Source organism: Xenopus tropicalis, chromosome 5 (genome assembly GCF_000004195.4).
Source record: "Xenopus tropicalis strain Nigerian chromosome 5, UCB_Xtro_10.0, whole genome shotgun sequence".
In the NCBI taxonomy this organism is placed as follows: domain Eukaryota; kingdom Metazoa; phylum Chordata; class Amphibia; order Anura; family Pipidae; genus Xenopus; species Xenopus tropicalis.
Window position 1 is genome coordinate 161,248,601 of NC_030681.2, and position 23,628 is coordinate 161,272,228.

The 23,628-nt window shown below is 43.3% G+C and overlaps 1 protein-coding gene across 7 annotated transcripts in view; it reads left to right on the top strand.

Moving 5' to 3' along the window:
* The window catches only part of dnmt3a (DNA (cytosine-5-)-methyltransferase 3 alpha), a 115,552-nt gene extending 92,942 nt beyond the window's left edge, over positions 1–22,610 (top strand). For 6 of the 7 annotated variants that reach the window (XM_004919611.4, XM_004919614.4, XM_004919612.4 and 3 more), the window contains 8 exons: positions 258–342; positions 2,674–2,819; positions 3,655–3,745; positions 4,548–4,696; positions 4,883–4,968; positions 6,258–6,327; positions 6,553–6,671; positions 7,776–22,610. In XM_004919611.4, the coding sequence (XP_004919668.1) occupies positions 258–342; positions 2,674–2,819; positions 3,655–3,745; positions 4,548–4,696; positions 4,883–4,968; positions 6,258–6,327; positions 6,553–6,671; positions 7,776–7,917 (888 nt within the window). In that variant the 3' untranslated portion in view covers positions 7,918–22,610. The remainder of the gene's footprint in view (positions 1–257; positions 343–2,673; positions 2,820–3,654; positions 3,746–4,547; positions 4,697–4,882; positions 4,969–6,257; positions 6,328–6,552; positions 6,672–7,775) is intronic. The other variant, XM_004919613.4, reaches the window with a different exon arrangement.
* The last annotated feature ends 1,018 nt before the right edge of the window (positions 22,611–23,628 follow it).

Consider the following 23,628-nt stretch of genomic DNA (forward strand, 5'->3'; position numbering starts at 1 on the left):
ATATACAAACTAAGGGCTTAAATTAAAGGAAATGTAAACCCTCAAGACAAATGTTTGCAATTTATATTCATTTTGTTGCTAGTTTTTAAGATATTAGCAGTTTTACACTGCTACTGTATAATGAAATTGAAATAGCAGTGCCATCTGCTGGTTAAGTTCTGCCAACAAGGCCAGTCAGCAAAACTGACCAGCAGGCGGTGCTGTTTGTCTATTGTGGGAGCCGTAGATTTCCTCTAACAAGGTCTCTTCTTCCTCAGGACCCACCAAAGCTTTATCCGCCTATAGCAGCTGAAAAGCGGAAGCCTATCCGAGTACTGTCTCTGTTCGATGGCATTGCAACAGGTGAGCCACATAGTAAAAATCCAATATCCACAGAAATGGTAGCAATTTACATTTAAAAAAAAAAACTGCCTGCACGGTATTTAGCCCTTTAAAAGCAGATGGGAGGCTCTTATTTGTTAAATCCACTATGTTTTTTAATGAAAATTGACATTTGCTAGTTTTGCACTGGAAAGGCATATTACCCTATTTTGAATCCTGTATGATATCTATTTACACATCATATCAATGGGTTAACTTACCTTACATCTTGGATGTCAGTGGAAACTCTAATGCACTATTTATATTTTGGGGTACCTACATGCAATGTAGTGCCAATAATCATATGCATGTGTGGTATCAAACAATTCAGAATATTCATGGCATTCATATTTATGGCATTTTGGCCTTTTAATCATAGAGCATGTAAGAGATAATATCCTGCAAAGTGCCAATTTTTGGAATTTTCTGAGGGGTTGTTTGGAAAACTTTTGTGTGTATATATATATATATATATATATATATATAAACAAGTTGCTGGAAAGCTGCACACCATAAAATACAGATGCCTGCGAGTGCTGTCATTCTAACCTTGTATATATATATAGGTAGAGATACCACAGCACTTGCAGAACTTTGAAAACTAACAAAATATTTTGTATTAGTGCAATATCAACATTTTGATCACATACTCAGATCTTTCTCAATCTTTTTTGCTGTGGTATCTCTACCTTGTTTGTACATTACCAATTCACCCAGCACCTAGGCACTAGGATGGAGTGTGCCCTCTATATACTATGTTTATATTAATATATATATATTACCCTATTTTAAATACTGTATGATATCTATTAGCACATCATATCAATGAGTTAACTTACCTTACATCTTGGTTGTCAGTGGAAACTCTAATGCACTATTAATATTTTGGGGTACCTACATGCCGTGTAGTGCCATTAATCATATGCATGTGTGGTATCAAACAATTCAGAATATTCATGGCATTCATATTTATGGCATTTGGCCTTGTAATCATAGAGCATGTAAGAGATAAGATTCCGCAAAGTGCCAATTTGGGTTTATTTTTTGGAAACCTGTATATATATATATATATAAAATGTAATCGCTTTGTGGTTTGTTATCTGTGTGGGGCTGAAATGTCAAAAAGATCAATAGTTTACAGTATATTTATGAGTGTGGAATTGCGTCTCTGTATCCGAGAGAAAACATTGTGGAAAGTGCAACTTTTAATTTGTTAGTTTTGTGTACAAATGAATGTTTACCAATTCCGAATTCAATTTTTTTGTGCTAAAAAAAATCAAATTCCAATTATGTTTCTAAAAACTCGAATGTCTGGTAATTATTAAGTGCAAAAAACCTGAATGTAAAAATTCACCATCTCAAAGCTTGCGAGTTTCTATAGAGGGAATAGTCCTAGGCAAACTCATATTTTTTAAGTTTTTTGAGTTTGTAAAATGCAAAATTTGAGGTACTCAAGGTTTTTATTTCAATGAGTTTTCTTTATTAATAAATAAGGGAGCATTTGGTATGTGAGTTTATTCGATTTAGAAGAACAAACTCGAAAATTGAAAAATAAGCCCTTTTGTGTTCATTTATATGGTGTCAATGTATGATTTAGTGAGTGTAGCCTTCTGTTAGGGGCTAGTAGGATAGGCTGATGGTGCTTGTCTGCTGGGGTTGACATGTCGGCCATAGAAAATTATATGAACTATTCATGTTTTTGGGTCTCTACATTCCATATAGTTGGGTAACCATAGGCATCCGTGATACCAAAGGATTCTGAAGACCTGTAGGATTCATATCAAGGATAGGGTACTGTAAATGCAACTGTCTATTTTGACAAAAAAAATAAACCCAATAACTTGGGCAAAGATTTGCAATTTGGTGTAGTTTGTTTTTTCTGTGGGTTTTCTATAGGGTTAATTTACTGTTAGTGGCTTTAATGACACAAAAGCGGGAAGTGTGTTGTGTTTGTAGGGGTTAAAGTAGAAATGTTTATGTTTTATGCTATTCACATTTATTATGTATTTTGGAATTTACTTTAGTTTTGGCCTTATAATCTAGAGGATCCATGTTTCTTTTGAAAAAATTTTTTCTACAATTGTAGGTTTTTCATCTCCATAAAACTATACTAAACTATAAATAAGTGATTTCTTTTAAAAATGTTACATAATAGAGCGTGAAAGGTTTTCCTTGGCCATATCAGGGCTACCAACTTGCTAGACCAGTCCTCACGATCCCTCACGATCTTACTTATATGCCTAGCTGGCATCTCAAGTGGTGGGCAGTTGGGAGAGGGGCTCCAACTTATTGTATATCTGTTTTTTTGGACAGGTCTATTGGTGCTAAAGGATCTTGGGATCCATATAGAACGTTACATTGCCTCAGAGGTGTGTGAAGATTCCATCACTGTGGGTATGGTGCGACATCAGGGAAAGATCATGTACGTGGGGGACGTGCGCAATATCACCCGTAAGCATGTGAGTAAGGAGAACATAAACACCAAACATATCAATGAAGCGTGATGTTTTAATAATTCATGTCCAACAAAAAGTTGTTCAGTAGCTAAACACCTACACAACAAGTGACCAAGCCAACCCCCAACCATCTTCTGGACCCCCACAATAAAGAAGCCATGACCAGTTCAACTTACTGTATATCAACCACCAGGCTTCCTATTACTCATCATTGTCAGACATTCAGTCATAGATAAACTCTTCATATTTCCTTAACACAACCCATCATACCCTCAGTATCCTTCACTAATAAGTGGCCAAAGGTCCACCACACTCCCATCATAGATTTCCCATGGCTTTCAACAGCCAGCCAAACATCATCCTTTTTAATTGTGTGGGTTTTCAATCAACTGAAGTCCTCATCTACTATACCTAACTTACCATCTATCACTGTTAATGAGGGAAATGTCCAGCCATGTCTGGTATTCCACCACCCTGAGTGATCTGAAGAATCATCTTGGACATACATTGGCACAGCTTAGTCTCCACCTTAATCTTGATAATTATTTAGTCATCATCCACAGTAAACTATAGGTCAATATCTCTTTGGAGTCTAGAGAAAGGATTCTCACTTTCTCACCTTCCACCACTTCTTGGCCAAGCTTAGTCAAGTTCTGAACTGCAATTACTGTCGCCAAATCCTGTTTTGCTACAGAATGCTCAGGTTTATCATCCAGAACCTTCATTTTAATAAAGACCTATCTCAAAGACCTACTAATTTTACATTGACCTTTGAACCAATGAACCTTCTCCAGCCATTTGGTCCAACCTTCTTCTTTTTCTGTTTTCTTTTCCACAGATTCAGGAATGGGGCCCTTTTGACCTAGTTATTGGGGGAAGTCCTTGTAATGATCTTTCCATCGTGAACCCAGCACGGAAAGGTCTGTTCGGTATGTGGATTTAGTCGCTACTGTTGGTGGTATGTGGACATTGATGGTCCAGACACTGTTGAAGGACCACTTGTCCCCCTTCACCAACAATAGAGTTTCTGTGGGTGCTGGTCTGTGGGAATGATTGTGTTAGGAATGTGGAATGTTGCATGTACTTGGCTCATACTATGAATCACAAGAAGAATAAATAACCTGAGCCTTAGCATGAAGTTACACCTGGAAGACCACTGAAGATGCCATGGGTAAAACACACCAACTTAGTAATTGATCCTTGGAAGGAAACTCTGTGTGGTTACCCAATTGATGTGTTTTATCTGTGGTGATGTTCATTGTTCCAGTTGCTATGGTGATTCAGGCGATTGGTCACCCAGTGTGCCATCATCTTTAGAGAAGTTTCCAACTAATCCCCCAGCAGCAAATACACACGTTCTTCTATTTTAGATAAGGGATGAGCTATACCCTTGTACTGTCCTGTCTAAGGGATTCAACGTTGTTCCTAATGACTGATTATGTTGTAGCTTGTCTCTTATTCATCTTGTAGACTCATTCATCCCAATGAAGCCAAATTACTCTGCAGAAATCCTTGGAGGTGCACCCCCAGTTTCATTGGTTAGAATGCCAATGATAAGGAGAGTACAGCAGGAGTAATGCCTGAGGTATAAACTCAGCCACACACAGGTCAAATCAGTGGCATCAAGAAATGCTTCAGTAGTTGGTGTCAGGGCGTATTTGTTGTCATGCAGTGGCCACGTTTCAGGCCAGTTTCTTAGCTGACTTCGGACTACTCTTCCCCCCTTGGCAGAAGGCACCGGGAGACTCTTTTTTGAGTTCTATCGTTTACTTCATGAAGCCCGACCTAAGGAAGGAGACAACCGGCCGTTCTTCTGGCTCTTTGAAAACGTGGTGGCCATGGGCGTTAGTGACAAAAGGGACATCTCACGCTTCCTAGAGGTGAGGGCCTGGAAAGACTAGATGGTTCCAACGGTCTCTTTCTACCATCAAATGTATGTTTCTGTCTAAATTCTCCTTAGCTCCTCTAGAAATCTCCTCTAGCAATACTCTTAGCAGCCAAGGCTCGGGGGCATCTGGGTGATACAACTCTGTCTGACAGTGTAAAGGATTCTCTTCTTTTTGCAGTCCAACCCAGTGATGATTGATGCGAGGGAGGTGTCGGCAGCCCACAGAGCTCGTTACTTCTGGGGTAATCTTCCCGGTATGAACAGGTTGGTGAGAGCATGATGAGGGGAACTGGTGCAACTGTACTGTGTTTGTGGGGAGCAGAGCTTGGATCAATGGCCAAGGCTTGACTGACTGGTTCGTACCTAGTAATGTACAGCCCTACCCCCATATGGGAAAGGAAGAGACAAAGTTTGCCCAGGTGCAGTAACCCATGGCAACCAATTAAATACTTGCTTTTAAAGGAAAACGAAACCCCCAGAATGAATACTTAACCAACCCAGTGACCTATTAAAGAATCTCGCCAAACTGGAATATAAATATCATTAAATATTGTCCTTTAATTTCCCTTGGTCCACCATTTTGTGATGGGCTGTGTGCTCCCTCATAGATCAGCTGACAGGAAGTAATACAGCTGTGTGCTCCCTCAGAGATCACCTGACAGGAAGTAATACAGCTGTGTGCTCTCTCAGAGATCACCTGACAGGAAGTAATACAGCTGTGTGCTCCCTCAGAGATCACCTGACAGGAAGTAATACAGCTGTGTGCTCCCTCAGAGATCACCTGACAGGAAGTAATACAGCTGTGTGCTCCCTCAGAGATCACCTGACAGGAAGTAATACAGCTGTGTGCTCCCTCAGAAATTACCTGACAGGAAGTAATACAGCTGTGTGCTCCCTCAGAGATCACCTGACAGGAAGTAAAACAGCTGTGTGCTCCTTCAGAGATCACCTGACAGGAAGTAATACAGCTGTGTGCTCTCTCAGAGATCACCTGACAGGAAGTAATACAGCTGTGTGCTTCCTCAGAGATCACCTGACAGGAAGTAATACAGCTGTGTGCTCCCTCAGAGATCACCTGACAGGAAGTAATACAGCTGTGTGCTCCTTCAGAGATCACCTGACAGGAAGTAATACAGTTGTGTGCTCCCTCAGAGATCAGCTGACAGGAAGTAACACAGCTGTGTGCTCCCTCAGAGATCAGCTGACAGGAAGTGATACAGCTGTGTGCTCCCTCAGAGATCCCTGACAGGCAGTAATACAGCTGTGTGCTCCCTCAGAGATCAGCTGACAGGAAGTGATACAGCTGTGTGCTCCCTCAGAGATCAGCCGACAGGAAGTGATACAGCTTTGTGCTCCCTCAGAGATCACCTGACAGGAAATAGTGTTTCTTGAGGCTTTCGGCCTTTATACACGAGGGATAATGGGTTTTTAGAGATGTTGGGGAGGCAGAGCTGGCTGTGTTTGTTGTTGGTGCCGGTGTGACCGACTGGGCAGCTGTAATGTGAGCAGCACATCCCCCTCTTAACTTACCCTTTATTTTTGTTTCCTTTCAGGCCTCTGGTTTCTACAATAAATGATAGGCTGGAATTACAAGACTGTTTGGAACACGGCAGGTTAGCGAAGGTGAGGTTCCCACTGTTTGACTAGTAATGTGCCCCTGTTATATGACTAAGGTAACTACTGCATTTTGTCCTACTTAGTCCTACCATGTCAACATACAATGTCAGCCATAAAGCAGGGCAGGACTGCTGCTTACAGGGGCATTAGAGGCCTGAGATTTCTACCAATATGAAGAGCCCTGGGCAGCCATTGCAGCACTCACATTGTAATATTTACTTGTCTCCTCAGTTTAGCAAGGTCCGTACCATCACCACTAGGTCAAACTCCATCAAACAGGGCAAGGACCAGCATTTCCCTGTGTACATGAACGAGAAGGAAGACATTCTCTGGTGCACTGAGATGGAAAGGTGAGGAGGCCTATTCACTCTATGGATATAGATTAGATCTATGTACTATACCAGGAGGGGGGTGAGCATCTCATGGACGTTGCCATCATGAACGTTGCTTTTAACTGTCAAATGAGTTGTATTCCCCAGTAGGTGGAACCCATCTGCCATCAAAGGCAGCACCAAGGCCAGGGTAGAGCCATAGACTGGGTCACTTGACATTATTAGATTTTGGCTTTGGCCAGCTGTAGGAGGCAGCCAAGCACAGGACTAAGTCCATTCGTTATCCCCTTTCCCTGATATTCCACATTATTTATCTATGGGGTTTTTAAGGCAGGGAGATGTTGACCACGCTAAGATTTCTGTTGGTCTGGGTATATGTGTCTGTAGATGGGATGGGGGGTCCTGTAGTGTGACTGGTGTAGAGGGTACTGGGGGGCAGAAGATGAGTACTGAGTATGATTGTCAATTGAGAGGAAGAGAGTTGCAATGGAAAAATGACAACAGCACTTGAACCTAGGCAGGGCCACCATCAGGGGGTATTCCACTCAGGGGCCCCATGGCAGAGGGGTCCCTAGAGATGTCTGGTTCACGGGTTGTGAAAGGACAGGGATTGTAGGGAATGGGTAGGGTTTGGGGGAACCATGGGTGGGGTTTTGGCACAGTAGGAGTGGCTGAGGATTTTTTTATTTCATTGGGACCCAATCCTACTTCAGAGCAAGGCCCGCCACTCAAGCCGCCTAGGTGACCCATTAGCTAATAATTGAGGTCCGTTTGGGCGAGGGTCCTGCTAACTTAGTAGCATTAAGGTGCCCATACACGGGCCGATTCTAGCTGCCAATATGGGTCCCTTAGACCAATTCGACAGCTAATCGGCCAATGTTAGGGCCAGATATCAATCAGGCAGGTTAAAAAATCTAGTCGGATCGGGGACCACACCAGCTCATTGATGCGTTCCCCGAACCAACTTTGCCTATACCCGTCGTTATAATTCGATCGTTTGGCCCCAGGGCCTGAGAAGATCCAAGCGAGCGGATCTGAAGATGTATGGCCACCTTTAGGGGTAATTAATTCTAAATCAGCTTGTACTTGCTGTAACCCTTATTTATGTCCTTTAACCTACAGGGTTTTCGGCTTCCCAGTCCACTACACTGACGTTTCCAACATGAGCCGCTTGGCCAGGCAAAGGCTTCTGGGAAGATCCTGGAGTGTACCAGTCATCCGTCACCTCTTTGCCCCGCTTAAGGAATTCTATGCCTGTGTTTAACACATTAGGCCCAGGGACCTGAGGCTGATCCCCATCTTCTCAACAACCCCCCGATCCTGCAAGAGCCTCACTCCATCTTCCCCTTCACCCAATCCTCCGGGGGGGGGAAGAAAGAAGCGAAACGCGTAGGAAAGAGATCTCAGTGAACCCGCGGTGGCAGAGAACCAGCAGCTGTCAGGAGATCGGGGGCATCTGAGACCTGAGCAGACAATTTTACGTAATTCCCTGTTCAATGTTACACTTTTATTCTCTTTTACACTTGTCCACATTTCTCATTTTATTTTCATTTTTTTTTTTGTAGTTTTTATCTGATATTTTATAGGGGGAAGATGGGGGGGCATTTTAACCCCTCCTGCCCTAGGTTTTAGCAAATTAATGCAGTGCCGCTGGTCTTTATGAAGACGTCTTTACAAACGGAGCAGGCCCATTGGGTTGTAGTGGGTTTATTTTTTGTCCGTTGTTGAGGTCATTGTGTCCTGGTGCTGAAGGGTTAAATGTTGACGTTTAGTGTTTGGTATCTTGTTATATGCCTTAGTCACGTGACTGCCAGAGGAAGTGGCGCCATGTTGCGGGAACCTCCCATAAAAATACCGCAGACGTGGCAAATATTCAGTGATTGCAGCACAAGGGAGGAAAAGGATGGGAAAGTATCTATATCTCTACACATGTTTCCTTTCAGGGTGACTGTTTGGCGCCATCATGGTGAGACCAGCGTTTGCTGGGCGGTGTTTCTCCGTAGGCCTTCAGGGACCACCTCTTCTGGAAGGCGACTCTCGGAGATGCACTGCTTAGCAAACAGGGTGCTGCTTTTATATCGTATCGTCTTCTGCATCTTGTCTTTTAGATTTTATTCCTCATCTTCCTTGAAGTGATCATTGCAGATGAAACATTCTATATAGATTTTACCAGATGCCAGCTTTCAGAATTTTATGAGACCGGGAAAAAAAAAAAAAAAGATAAGAAAATAGATGGTGAAATAATACACGTTTATTTTCTTTTCAGTATTTCAGGCGCCTTGTGCAAAAAAGGAGCCTGAATCAAGCAGCTCACAGACAGCTTGGACCTCTCAACACTGTTTACACTGTTTGTGATAATTACCAATACGCAGGTTTCTAAGTGTCTGCATGATACTTCAGGTATGCTGTTAATATTGGCCCCCATGGCCATTCCCAATCATCTGAGAAACAAATATTGGCTCCCATGGCCATTCCCAATCTCCTGAGATACAAATATTGGCTCCCATGGCCGTTCCCAATCTCCTGAGATACAAATATTGGCTCCCATGGCCGTTCCCAATCTCCTGAGAAACAAATATTGGCTCCCATGGCCATTCCCAATCTCCTGAGATACAAATATTGGCTCCCATGGCCGTTCCCAATCTCCTGAGAAACAAATATTGGCTCCCATGGCCATTCCCAATCTCCTGAGATACAAATATTGGCTCCCATGGCCATTCCCAATCATCTGAGAAACAAACATTGGCTCCCATGGCCGTTCCCAATCTCCCAAGAAACAAATATTGGCTCCCATGGCCATTCCCAATCTCCTGAGAAACAAATATTGGCCCCCATGGCCATTCCCAATCTCCTGAGATACAAATATTGGCTCTCATGGCCATTCCCAATCTCCTGAGATACAAATATTGGCTCCCATGGCCGTTCCCAATCTCCTGAGATACAAATATTGGCTCCCATGGCCATTCCCAATCATCTGAGAAACAAACATTGACTCCCATGGCCGTTCCCAATCTTCTGAGAAACAAATATTGGCTCCCATGGCCATTCCCAATCTTCTGAGAAACAAATATTGGCTCCCATGGCCATTCCCAATCTCCTGATTGAGGAATATGGAGCTTGGGTGGTAAGTAGAGATATTGGTGAGCTTTAGGTGCTGTTAAATCTCTAATGCTGCCATGTTGATTTTGTAAAGCCACCAGTATCTCTCTGTATGACAGAGGCCATGAGATTGTGGGAATAGTAACATGGTGCTTATGGTATATGTTTAACATGGGGCATACAGATGATGCATACCCTTAGAAAGTTGACGTATTTGTGTATTGGTACTAATTACTGCTGTACAACAACTTCATATGGTGCTTACCAACAACGGGATGATTAAAAACATCAGCTGCCACGTTGCCTTATGGGCTGTGCAAAAAGACCAGATCTGTTGTGTTCACGGGATATCTTGAGCTTCCTGTGGTTATCGAGTGATCACATCGTTCCACGCCGTGATCAGGTGCTTATTTTTATAAGAACTGTGCCTACAAACACTTGGTGGCTAACCCTACCAGTCAGTCCATTAGACTGAATGGCGATTGTGTCGAAGCTTTTCCTAAACATTCTTTACCCCTGTATTCAGGAGCCTCTAGGTAATCCACCCTAACCTACCATCCCGAAGACTGATGAGAGCTAATCTCTCCTAGTGCCTTATTGCACCAAGGCAGTCACTTCCGAAGGGTGAATGTGTGTCTGGGCTTGTAGAGTAGGCATCTTGGCAAAGGCCAAAAACAAGATTCTGCCAAGTAATAAGAATAAGTGAGCCAACTGGCAGAAACCTGAGGATACAAGGGAGGATCTAATGCTTGGGGTGTAGGAATATAACTAATATAACGCCAATGCAGAGTTGTCTGGTCTACAGGAAAGCCACAGGTTGGGTGGAGATCCAAGAGTTAGGAGGTTGCCCCATAAACTTCCCCCAGCTGCCATTAGTTTCATTAAGAGGGTAATTGGTGTTATTCTCCACTCATAGTTGGAGGGGTTACAGTTCTATACATTCACGGGCCCGGAGCAGAGCAGCATCAGATGATTTTATAGCAATTCAACATTAATGGCGGAGAGAGATGGTCGGCGATGAGGCATCGCAATCTACTAACTTCCCATTCGTCCATAACTACAAACTGGTGCTATTAATGGGCCCTTTTCTGGCCCGTAACCATCACATGTTGTGAGCGCCGTGTCGCGGCCATCTCACGTCTTTTATTTTATTCCAGACCCCAGAAAGTGTCTATTTGTGGTGCCTTATTGCCAACCTACATGTAACATTTCCGTATCCGGCACCACTGTACATTCCTTTGACCCACAGTGTCTCCCTGGGTTCGGCGGGACCGCTGGGCTCCCTGAGACTTTGCGCTTGGGCACGTTGATGTGTATATCATCGATAGACCTGATCATTACATGCTGGGCCTGAGCGGCACGTCTCCTATGCAATAAGAGCAGCACATATGCCTATCGGTCCATTTACGCTAGAGACCATTCCCTGCTTTAACTGCTCCTCTGTGATGGGCTTGGCAAATACCCCAGCGACGGTGTATCTGCCCCGCTGAGAGAATGTGCAATAACCACAATGACCTCTATATATTTGGATTGTGTTTTTCCCCCCCACCTCCCAAGATGCCCTTGGTCATGATCCTGTATATTAACAATGCTGGTGCTTATGGTGTTGGCTCATCCAGCCTTCACGCTCACAATTACTGTATTACTGGGGTCGGCGACCCCATTGTGTGCTAAACCAACCAGGCTTCTTCACATAGGTCAATGCAAGTCTAGGACAGCCTCGTGCACCTCCCCAGCCTCCAACGGGAGGACCAGCGATGTTTTTAGTCATCCCTAACATACAACCAATATATAAGCTGCGATTTTTATACTTGTACCGGGGATTGGCAAACCCAGTCTCTCCAGTCCCTCTATCACTAGAGGTTCGGTTACTCAATTCAGCAAAACTGGGTTTTTTAGTAAGTGGAGCCGAGGGTTCCGTTCCATTCCAGGCCATTTCAGAAGGAGTAGCGCGGAACCCTTGCCCCTTGTACTGTTCTAGAGTACAGGACGGTATGAGCGCCGCCAGTTGCAGGCCGACGCGCCGTCACCGATCTCTCTGTTATTCTTGGTGGTTCTGCTTTTGGGAATCTTGTTTTTTTTGTTTTTTATAAAAAAAACCTCTTGTGTTGTAAAGGGGGGTGGGTGGGGCATGACATAAACCCCGCCCCCCTTCTGTTTCCTCCTTTGTATATGATGTGAACATTTTTATTTTGTGTGTCTGAGTTACTTGACTAAGGTTTGGCTGTGTCGCTCGGTGAGACCGCAAAGCAAATACAGCCCGTTATAACGACTGTACATCTTCCAACGTCTTTTGTAACATCGCGCTCTCCTTCCAGTCGCAACTGTGATTCTAGCGAAAGAGGAAAAATACTATTTTTTTCCCCCGGTAGTTTTGTAACGTTCTCGTAGCAGCGACTCGCTGACGTGGGGAAATAGATAAATCTACAGATCCTTCCATCCAGCGAAGCTCCTTTGGCTGGAAATGTGGATTTGCAGTGGCCCCTCGGTGCCGTGGCCAAGGGGCGGCGCTGGGAAGGGGGAGCACTGTAATACAGGTTTTGCTTCCACATTTTCAACCAGAAATAAATCTTTTTGTTTTTTTTGTTTGTGTTTTCAAGGCCTCTGAATTTCAGAGCTAAAATCTGCACTGGAACATCCGTATCTGCCGAAAAAATTGATATTATTGCCCAAGAATTCAACTTTGATGTCTTTTTGTTTTAATGTTTGCTCTGCTTGTTCTTTTGATAAATTTGGTGCAAATTTTTTTCAAGCTCAGACAATTTCCAGGCAAATGTATTGAACCCTGTAGCTTTGTCCCAGCATGCCTTTCAGAACTAGATAGAAGGTCTGGAACTGGGGGTAGTAAAGGTTTCTGCCTAGGGCACATGACCATTGGGGGCACATGACCATTGGGGGGCACACTCTATGAGTAATGCCTCATTGATTCACATTGCATTTTCAGCAACTCACGCCATCATGGCTCTCATACTGAACTCCTGCTCGGCTCCCACACGTAGCAATGAGTGAAGCTTGGGCAGTGGGTGGGAGTTGGGGGCCATGGGGTGGCCGACTTGTCTATGGTTCCAAACACCAAGTTTCCTGCCTCTGTTCTACTCTATCAGACCACTAGTAGCCAAGCGATGGCCTCTTAGACAGTCAGTATGGCCATCACTAGAACACAAACCCACAAGTCAGAACCAGTTGTATAGGGAACCCAAGTGTGAAAACTGCTTAAAGATATTACTAACTAAAGTCACTTCTGGTCTTTTTTATTCCAGAATTGTATTAAATGATTTATCAACCTAATAGGCTAGACTGCTAGAATAACAGAATAGATTGCTAGAATAACTGAATGGATTGCTAGAATAACAGAATAGATTGCTAGAATGACAGAATGGATTGCTAGAATGACAGAATGGATATTGCTAAAATGACAGAATGGATATTGCTAAAATGACAGAATGGATTGCTAGAATGACAGAACGGATATTGCTAGAATGACAGAATGGATTGCTAGTATGACAGAATGGATATTGCTAAAATGACAGAATGGATTGCTAGAATGACAGACAGGAGACTGTAGACACCCAGAAATGGCCATATGTTTATTCACCAAGGTTCCAGAAACGATGGGCAATGCATTACTCACATAACATTGTGATCATTTCATGTAACTGTTTAGCCACATCCATCAACAGATCTTCTATTTGCAGCAGTTCCAGCTTTGCTGGCATTTGGCAAGTTGGCCCTCCCTTTCTTTCCTGCTGAAAGGGCCCAAACCAAGGTAGGAAGCACGGAATTGTTGCGTTAAGGTTTATTTTAGTGGAACCAGGGGCCCTAGGTTAAACCATAAAAGCCAACACCAGACCATTATCCCTCCAGTAAACCCAACACTAAGTTTGCTCCTTGCCAGAGCAAGAACACAGGAGCACCCCAGGGAAAAACAGGAGCACCCCAGGCAAAAACGAGCACCCCAGGGAAAAACAGGAGCACCCTAGGCAAAAACGAGCACCCCAGGGAAAAACAGGAGCACCCCAGGCAAAAACGAGCACCCCAGAGAAAAACAGGAGCACTCCAGGGAAAAACAGGAGCACCCCAGGCAAAAACGAGCACCCCAGGGAAAACAGGAGCACCCCAGGCAAAAACGAGCACCCCAGGGAAAAACAGGAGCACCCCAGGCAAAAACGAGCACCCCAGGGAAAAACAGGAGCACCCCAGGCAAAAACGAGCACCCCAGAGAAAAACAGGAGCACTCCAGGGAAAAACAGGAGCACCCCAGGCAAAAACGAGCACCCCAGGGAAAAACAGGAGCACCCCAGGCAAAAACGAGCACCCCAGGGAAAAACAGGAGCACCCCAGGCAAAAACGGAAGCACCCCAGGTGCTAAACAGAGCAATGTTTTCAGAGATTTTTTTATATGATAAATAAAACTTTGACATTTTTCATATCTCCCATTGTTAACTCTGCCTTGTTAGACTGGGATCGGCCACTATTCCATCACTCAGTCCCATATAAACTACTTTAGGCCCCTCCCCCTTCTACATAAGGCGTTACTTCATATAAAGATAGATTTGAGGAACATCCCATATAACTTCTCATAGGCCAAACCTACTTACCCATCATGCTATGTGTATGTGTCACATGATATCACTAAATACATGATTGAAAGTCTTATTTCCTAGCAGAAGTTGCCCCACTGCCTCTCTCAACCATAAAGCCACCATTCCCATCCGACATTTAGTAAGGGTCCTACAATCAGTTTTCCCTAATGAATAAGTTGCAGGCAAAGGTTCTTCCTGTTTGATTGAACTCAATCCAGATTAAACACTGACCGGAAGTAGTTTATTTTTCTTCTCTTGGTTGAAATTTTATTTGAAAGGTCTTAAGCCAGTAAGCACCTACAGCAACCCAGAGCTACTGTGAAGGTCCAATTAATGCAGGCAGAGGGTGGACCACAATAAGACATGGAGAGTAATATCTTGTACGCCCTATGGATTTTGATCCTAATGCTAGGTAAGCTCCTTATGGAAACTTCTTTCTTCTAGGACACCCAGTGGACAGATAGGGACTCTAGTGGGAGCTCCTTTGGCTGTCATTACCTTGTTAGATGTTCTTGATGGCTGCTGGGAGTTGTAGTTGAAGAATAGGTGCGGGGCCATAGGTTAGATCTCCACAAAACATCTATTGCTCCACCACTAAAGATGGCTCTGGAAGCCTAGGGTGGCTCCATGGCCAGTTCTATATATCCCAAGCTTGTGTTTATTGATTTAGGTTTGGGATGATGGTGGAAAAGAATTGGGGCAGTGGAACCACAACTGATTCTGTATGACCCAATGTGGATAACCCCAAATATGCACTTCCCTGTGCCACTTGTTGGATGGCCAGAACTGTAAACACCTTGACTACTAAATAGGTCTTGTCCTCCACCCATTTCCACGTAGGAGCCTTCCATGGGGGTTCCATTAGGATGACTTTCTGATGGTTCTGACTGGAATTTACACAACTGCTCTCTACACTAGTGACCACAAGCCCTTGGTGCAAGCACACAAGAAGTAAGAAAAGGTGAGGGGTGGTGGCAACAATCTATAAACTCTTCCTCAGCAATGTAGACAACCAAAACATAAAATACACCCACATACCTCCAAGAAGGGTCTGTGTTCTAGAGTTTTCTTATGTTCTAGGTACACCACAAACCTAGGCTACTGTGGCAAAATACACAACCTTCCTTATAGGTAAAGCTAGGGAGATCAGACATGTAGAACCTGAGCTCCCATTGGCTGAAGCAAAAATAAGCACCAGATTTATCGAGCGGAACACCCAGCGCCGTCTCTGTTGAGCACATACGGATGTTTTTTGGCTTCATTACAGCCTTGGGAAAGCCTTCACCCTCTTTATCCTGCAGATATATTTTTTATACAAAGAATATAAACTGTGCACAAATGGTTTAGCTGGGCGTCTAACAAACATGGCAACCGCCCCGGTGACTCTGTCCCGCTTGGGAACTGGGTTTCACCAGGGGAACCTGGCTTAACTCTGGACGCTCTGATGGTGCTATCGACCCAGAATCGGGGTCTGCGTGTCCAGAAATCCAATATATTTTCTCAACGCAGAGAATTTCACTAAGTTTTACATTTCTCTTGAACTAAATGTACTGTATGACTCCATGTTTGTGCAGCGAGACAGCTGGCTAATAAAATTCTCCCCACTGTCTTCATGTCTTTCTAACTCAAAAGAATGTCCGGGAAACATGGAGGTCTTTATGGGATCTCCTATCTACGGCCTAGCAGAAGGTCCGTAGGGCAATGCACCAAAGGGACGGGGCAACAAGCCGCTATGGTTTGAACCCATGTAAAGGGAGAGCTCCATTGCACTTCCCTGAATGATCTGTAGACATGCTCCAGTTTGTGACACATCACAAGGGGGTATCTGCCTACCTGAACCCCCTGGTTAGTATGTTGTTGCCTGAGACAGAGACCCCCAACCTAGGTTCTTGTATGTACTGAATAAAAAAACAAGCATATTATGATTAGTGAGAGATAGCCTCAGCAGCTGGGTCTCTCTTCTCTGCATTCTCCATCCATAGACTCCATTGGGTCAGATTCAGACCCTAAAGGACCAGTAACAACATTAAGTGACATTTATTTATACTTTTATTAATACGTTTGTATGGGTTGATCCAGCACCTCCAAATGACTTCTTGGCAAGAAATAATATTTATATAAACCACAGAAGTACAGCAGGGTAACAGTATATTATAAAACCCCTTTAGATGAAGTCTATGGGGCCAATCTGCCCCAAGGCAATGTACATTATCTGGAGGCGCAATATAAGAATGCTGAGAGGGCTGATTTCACTCCCCTCCGGAGCATTTTCAGCAATACCTTTTTTTTCCCCCAAAGTGATCCAAAGTTTTGTTTTCAATGCATGCTCCGCCTAGTGGCAGAATGGGGAATCTGTAGGTAAGTATTCAATTACGGGTTGGGTTATTTACAGAAATGAATTATAGTAAGGGTACAAAGAAAAATAATCTGGCAAAAAAACTATAGTTATTCTGAAGTACAATTGTGTGTATGTAGATGCAATAATGCTACACATTGTCACATGACCCAGTGTAGAGGAGACCAGTGGCTCCATGCCTCATGTATAACAATCATTAGATCTATGATCTTCTAATCTAATGCCTAAAAAATGCCTACCGTGGCTTTATCTGCCCTGTAGAGAGAGGTCTGTGTCATTGGGGCTTTCCCATTGACTATCTAGACCATTGATCCCCAACCAGTGGCTCTTGAGCAACATGTTACTCCTCACCCCCTTTAATGTTGCTCCTAGTGGCCTCAAAGTAGGTGCCCATTACATTTCTAGCTTGGAGGCAGTTTTACTCTGAGCCAAGCCTCCTGCAGGCTAACAGTCCACATGGGGCTACCATTCACATACCTTATTTTTCATCCCCAAAGAACTTTTTTCATGCTTGTGTGGCTCACCAACATATTTTACTCAAGAGCGTGGCTCATGAGTAAAAAAGGTTGGGGATCCCTGCCATTGGGGCTATACCATTGACTATGCAGATCATGCCATTGACTATCTAGAGTTCGTCATGAGGTTGGACCTCTCCCATTGACTATCTAGACCATTCCATTGGTGCTCTACCATTGACTATCCAGATTATGCCATTGGGGCTCTTCCATTAACTATCTAGAGTACATCATGAGGTTGAAACTCTCCCATTGACTATCTAGACCATTCCATTGGTGCTTTACCATTGACTATACAGACCATGCCATCAAGACTCTCACATTGACTATCTAGACAATGCCATTGGGGCTCTCCCATTGACTGTCCAGACCATACCACTGGGACTCTCCCATTGACTGTTCATACTATGTCATTTGGTTTCTCTCATTGACTGTCTAGACCATGCCATTGGGGCTCTCCCATTGACTGTCTAGACCATGTCATTGGGGCTCTCCTGTTGACTATCCAGACAATGTCTCTGGGGCTATCCCATTGACTATCCACACCATGCCATTTGGGCTCTACCATTGACTGCCTAGACCATGTCACTGGGGCTGTCCCATTGACTATACAGACCATGCCATTGGGTCTCTCCCATTGACTATACAGACCATGCCATTGGAACTCTCCCATGAACTGTCTAGACCATGTCACTGGGGCTCTCCCGTTGATTATCCAGATCATGTCACTGGGGCTCTCCCGTTGATTATCCAGATCATGTCACTGAGGCTCTCCCATTGACTATCCACACCATGTCATTTGGGCTCTCCCATTGACTGTCTAGACTATGCCATTGGGACTCTCCCATTGACTATACAGACCATGCCATTGGGGCTCTCCCATTGACTGTCTAGGCCATGCCATTGGGTTCTCCCATTGACTATCCAGACCATGCCACTTGGGCTCAACCATTGACTGCCCACACCATGCCTCTGGAGCTTGGGAAATTTAGCCCTGTGGCTATGTTAGTGAAGATCAAGATGGCGACAGTAGGGCAGGTTGGCAAAGGCTGTTGGGGTTGCTAAAGGGCCACCCTACTGATGTTTTAGAGACTGGAGCATCTCTACACTTGCATTTTTAAAGGCAAAGTTCAAAATAAATGTTAATCTGAAGGTCTGGAGCTGCGGGCACCCATGCCCCCCAGGACCCCCGACCTTCCTGCAGAATACACCTTAGTAAATATGGGTGTAACATAGGAGATCCGGACACGAAATAAAATTCTGCATAAAATTTCTTCACCTCTAACGTTAATTCTCATCCTTACAAAGGTGCTGAGATTTTATATTTTTACTGAAATTGTTTTTTTGTTTTTTTTCAAATGTTTCTTGTTATTTTGGCGCCGCCCTGAGTGAAACTGAAACCAGAAAATATATAAAAACGAAAAAAAATAAAAAAAAAACAAAGCCTGAATTCCTTAAAAACGAGAAGAAGGTGGGAGGCGGTTTAAAACAAAAAGGTGCTAAGCGTTTTATGAAAAAAAAATATATATTGTTAAATTAAATCAAATCTTTGGTCGACGACTGTTTTTTTTTTTTTTTTTTTTTCTTTTCGTTGGATTCTCGGTTGTTTGGTTATTTCTCCGCGCGCCGACGGGAGAACCTTGTTTTACTCTTCTATATTATTATTACGAAAACAAATGAGTAAAAAAAAAAAAAAAAAAAAAAAAAGGCATTTTAACTTTGTACTTGAAATAAATAACGGAAAAAAAAAACAAAAAAGAAAAAAAAAAAGGCAAAAAGAAGATTTCCTGTGTTTTAGCCTAGCGTTGAACTAGTGGGTGCTTTAACTCTTTGTGACAATGACGTATATGAAATGACAATGAATCTATGTAGAGAATTCCATCGCTGTTTGACAATTGTATCCAATGGTTTTCTCCATGTTAAACTTTTTGTTTTTTATTTTTTGTTTTTATTAAATACCCCACATTCCGCGCACAGGAACCCTTGGATCTTCATTTGGTTATTGCACCATGACGAGTCCTTCTTTTATGCCTGTTTTCCCTTGAATTATTGTGCAACCGATCACCTCCTTTTAAGTTATTGCGTATTGCTTTGTGTTTTTGGGGGTTCAAGGGAATTCTGACCATGGAAGTCTCTCAGAAATAGCAGCTTTCAGGGCTATAATGTTCCTCCGCTGGTAATAACACCCGAGGCACCCACTTACCAAATCCACTTTTTGCACCAAATTATCCACAGAGGATTCGGATGAATCGCAAATAAATTCTGAATCCTAATTTGCATATGCAAATAAACAAAAACCGTGGGGGAATTTTTGTAGTCACATGGTCTAAAAAAAACAAAAAAACTTTTTTGATTGTCCAAAATCCACCAACTTTTTGGGGGGAATTTCTGTAGTCACATGGTCTAAAGTCAAGTCATTTTAGGGGTTCGGATTCAGTTTGGCCAGGCACGTAGATGTGGTCAAATGTAGCAGTACATTAAGAGGACCATTTATCAACATTTGGATTTTTGGGGTTTTATAATTTTTTGAAACCACGACTATAATCATTTCCATGAATTTCAGCCATTGAATAAAAGATCGGAACTGGAAAAGCACGGAAAAAAAAGTCCTGGAAAAACATAAACCAAAACTTTTTCAGTTTGTTGCACGAAAACCATCAACTTTTTCGTGTTGTTGGACGAAACCCGGTGTCAAAAACACCCAAAAACCAGAGGATTCGGATGAATCTCAAATAAATTCTCAATCCTAATTTGAATATGCAAATAAACAAAACCCATGGGGGAATTTCTGTAGTCACATGGTCTAAAGTCAAGTCATTTTAGGGGTTCGGATTCGGTTTGGCCAGGCACTTGGATGTGGTCAAATGTAGCAGTACATTAAGAAGCCCATTTATCAACATTTGGATTTTCGGGTTTTTATAATTTTTTGAAACCACGACTATAATCATTTCCTGAATTTCAGCCATTGAATAAAAGATCGGAACTGAAAAAACACGAACAAAAAAAAGTCGCAGAAAAACATAAAACCGAAACTTTTTTGATTTGTCGGGCGAAAACCACCAACTTTTTCAAAAACACCCAAAAACCTCTAAAACCACAAAGTAAAGCAAGATCTTCCATGACTTCTACATGGTCTCAACAGGTTTTAGACGGGGTATTTTCCCATTGGGATTTGTCGTGGTTTTGTCACACAATACATCACGAAAAAATTATGGGGTTTTTTTTGGCATAAAAAAAACCTGAACCGAAAAAATGGAACATAAGTAAATGACCCCCTAAATGTTAAATGTTTTTTTTCGATATAGGCACTTATGGGCCACCCCCTAAAGATCCCGCCCACAGCACAGGCCCTGGGGTGCCTATAAAGAAAGTAGAGCCCTGGCTGGTGTACATCACACAATAACCCCCATGATCTCTGTCATTGATTCAAATGAAATGGAACATTTTCAGGCTAAAAATCACCCATCACGAGGGGTGACAGTCAGTTTCCATTAATATCAAGGGCAGGAGTCATGGGAGGCAGATAGGGTGTATCTTCTCCAGCTAATATATTGGAAATACTACCTGCACCCAATGCCTTAATCATGTCCATTTTTGTCAAAACCTGAGCAGACCGTATTTCCTAACTAAAGACAATAAAACTGCCCTTCAGCAGGGTGGGTTGGTTCAAGGGCTCTTTTTTGAAGATGATTGATTTCTAATTGGACTTCCATGGTCAGAAGATCTTGTTCTCAACCATTTGGTGCACAAATGACACTGGCTGTGAGCCACTGGGGCACAGCAAGTACTGTATTTGTAGTGATGTTCAGGAATGTCGTCGATGTATCGTTACCCCTTGGGTCGGGATGTACTCAGTCCTTAATTTTAGGATTTCTCTGGCTACAGAGTCCACCCCCCAGTGGCCCTCACTGGGGAGATTTAGTAGCAATGTTTGAATAAGTAAAGAAGTCAAAATTTTCCAAGGCAGGATCCAATTTGGATTTATTTAAATCTTGGATTGTAAAGACCCTTTGGAGATGGAGATTCCAACAAAGGTTTCTCTTTCACCCCTGTAAGTGGTTTCATCCATAATTTGACTTTAGTCCTGCCCTGAATGGATAGAACCTAGAAATCTGAGACCTTTTTAAATCAAAGCCCCAAACCAAATATTGGATTGATGCATCCCCTACTTGCAATAAGTCTTTGATCCATTCCTCCATTTTGGCTTCTTATTCTGTAGGATTGTTGGAGAGGTTGGTTACTGTTTGGCTATTACCAATCTAGTGGGGGTCTAGAGCCGAATGGTAGGAATAAATGTTAATGGGGGGGCTATAGCTGAAGGGTAGGAATGCAAGCTATTGGGGGTCTAGAGCCGAATGGTAGGAATAAATGTTATTAAGAGTCTAGAGCCGAATGGTAGGAATGAATGTTATTGGGGTCTGGAGCCGAATGGTAGGAATGAATGTTATTGGGGTCTGGAGCCGAATGGTAGGAATGAATCTTATTAGGGGTCTAGAGCCGAATGGTAGGAATGAATCTTATTAGGGGTCTAGAGCCGAATGGTAGGAATGAATGTTATTGGAGGGGCTATAGCTGAAGGGTAGGAATGCAAGCTATTGGGGGTCTAGAGCCGAATGGTAGGAATAAATGTTGTTGGGGGTCTAGAGCCGAATGGTAGGAATAAATGTTATTGGGGGTCTAGAGCCGAATGGTAGGAATAAATGTTATTGGGGGTCTAGAGCCGAATGGTAGGAATAAATGTTATTGGGGGTCTATAGCCGAATGGTAGGAATTAATGTTATTGGGGGTCTAGAGCCGAATGGTAGGAATTAATGTTATTGGGGGTCTAGAGCTGAATGGTAGGAATAAATGTTATTGGGGGTCTATAGCTAAAGGGTAGGAGTGCAAGCTATTGGGGTTCTAGAACCAAATGATAGGAATGAAAGTTATGGGGAGTCTAGAGCCAAATGGTAGGAATGAATCAACAGACCAGAATAAAGGGAAACCAAGCCGAATATTTTCCTTTGTATTCCCCGCATCATTGGCGTTCCGAGGGGTCGGCCATTTTTTCCTTTGTAAAACTGCTTCTGCTATTTATTCTATGTATCGATGTACATTTCACTGATTGGTCGCAGGAAGGAGCAGCGCAGGTGGAGAAGGGAGAGCTTTCGAGGTTACAGTGGGGCAAGGTTTTTATTATTTTTGTATGGGGGTACATTTTAGAATATTAAGCCCCCCCCATGTACCTTATATTGGCATTTTGTTGTAACTATGTGTAACTGATGCTTGTGGCATAGCTGTATATGAAATACAAATATGGGGGGGTCTCTGCCTGCCGCAGATGGTCCAGCTCTCTCCGTTCGCCTCATTTTTGTTTTTATCGGTGCCCAGAAAATTAAAGAGAAATAAATCATTTAAACCTTTAGTTTGTGTTCTTGTGTTTTGTTCTGTGCACCAATAGCAAGGGGCCGGCACTTACCATAAGCCAGCCCCCTCCGGTGAGAAAGAGCTTTGTGTCCAATCAGAGAGGAGGCTCCATCAGGGAAAGAGCATCAAGAGCCATTTACCTGCAAAGGTAACAAAACCAACTACTTCAGGAACTCAGGGGCAAAAATTGCTGGTGGGGCAACTGGACAGTATGAGGGTACAATACAAGGATATGGCTCATTGGGCACCCAGAGTATATTTACTACCTGGTTACACCTCTGGCCATGCCCCCCTATGCCCTGCATACCATGTAAGGGCAATTGCTAGTACCCAGGGCTGAATTACCCCTAAGCACCCGTGTATAACATTATTATTTGCCCGGCATCTTCAGTAACATCCATCTATGTGACTTTGCCCTTCACCCCCATTCTCCTACATATGCCGGGGGCTGCCTTTGATTATTGGGGTCAGGAATGTAATCTGTACTGTGCGGTGTCAAATGGACCACTTGGGGGGAAGGGAGGGCAGTGGGGGTGGGCTCTGACACAGCTTGGGCATAATTGGGGTGTAATTGGAAGTGACTAGAAATTATCAGAGACAGTTTCAGGGAACTGAAAGATTTCATATAATATTTCAAATCTCTAAAGGAACCTGGCAAGGTTGCCCACTTTCCCCTCTGTTGTTTAACATTACTATGGAGCCATTGGTCAAAAAGGGAAAAAAATCCAAGGTATTGGCTTCAATAACCTCATTTAAAGGTTTCCCTATTGGCTGATGAGCTATTGATTATCCTAGAAAATCTGCAAAAGTGTCAGGAGCAGCCACAGGTGGGTGGCTGGCAGGTAGGAGCTTATATGCCGTGTAATATGGGTACAGGGGGTACTGCGCTTGTTGATAGGCAGGAAACACGTTATGTTGCTGAAACATGATTTATTAAATGGAAAATGAGCATAAGAAATATGGAAGTCCTTACAACAGGCCAGTGGTCAGAGGCAGGCAGAAGACGAAACAAATCC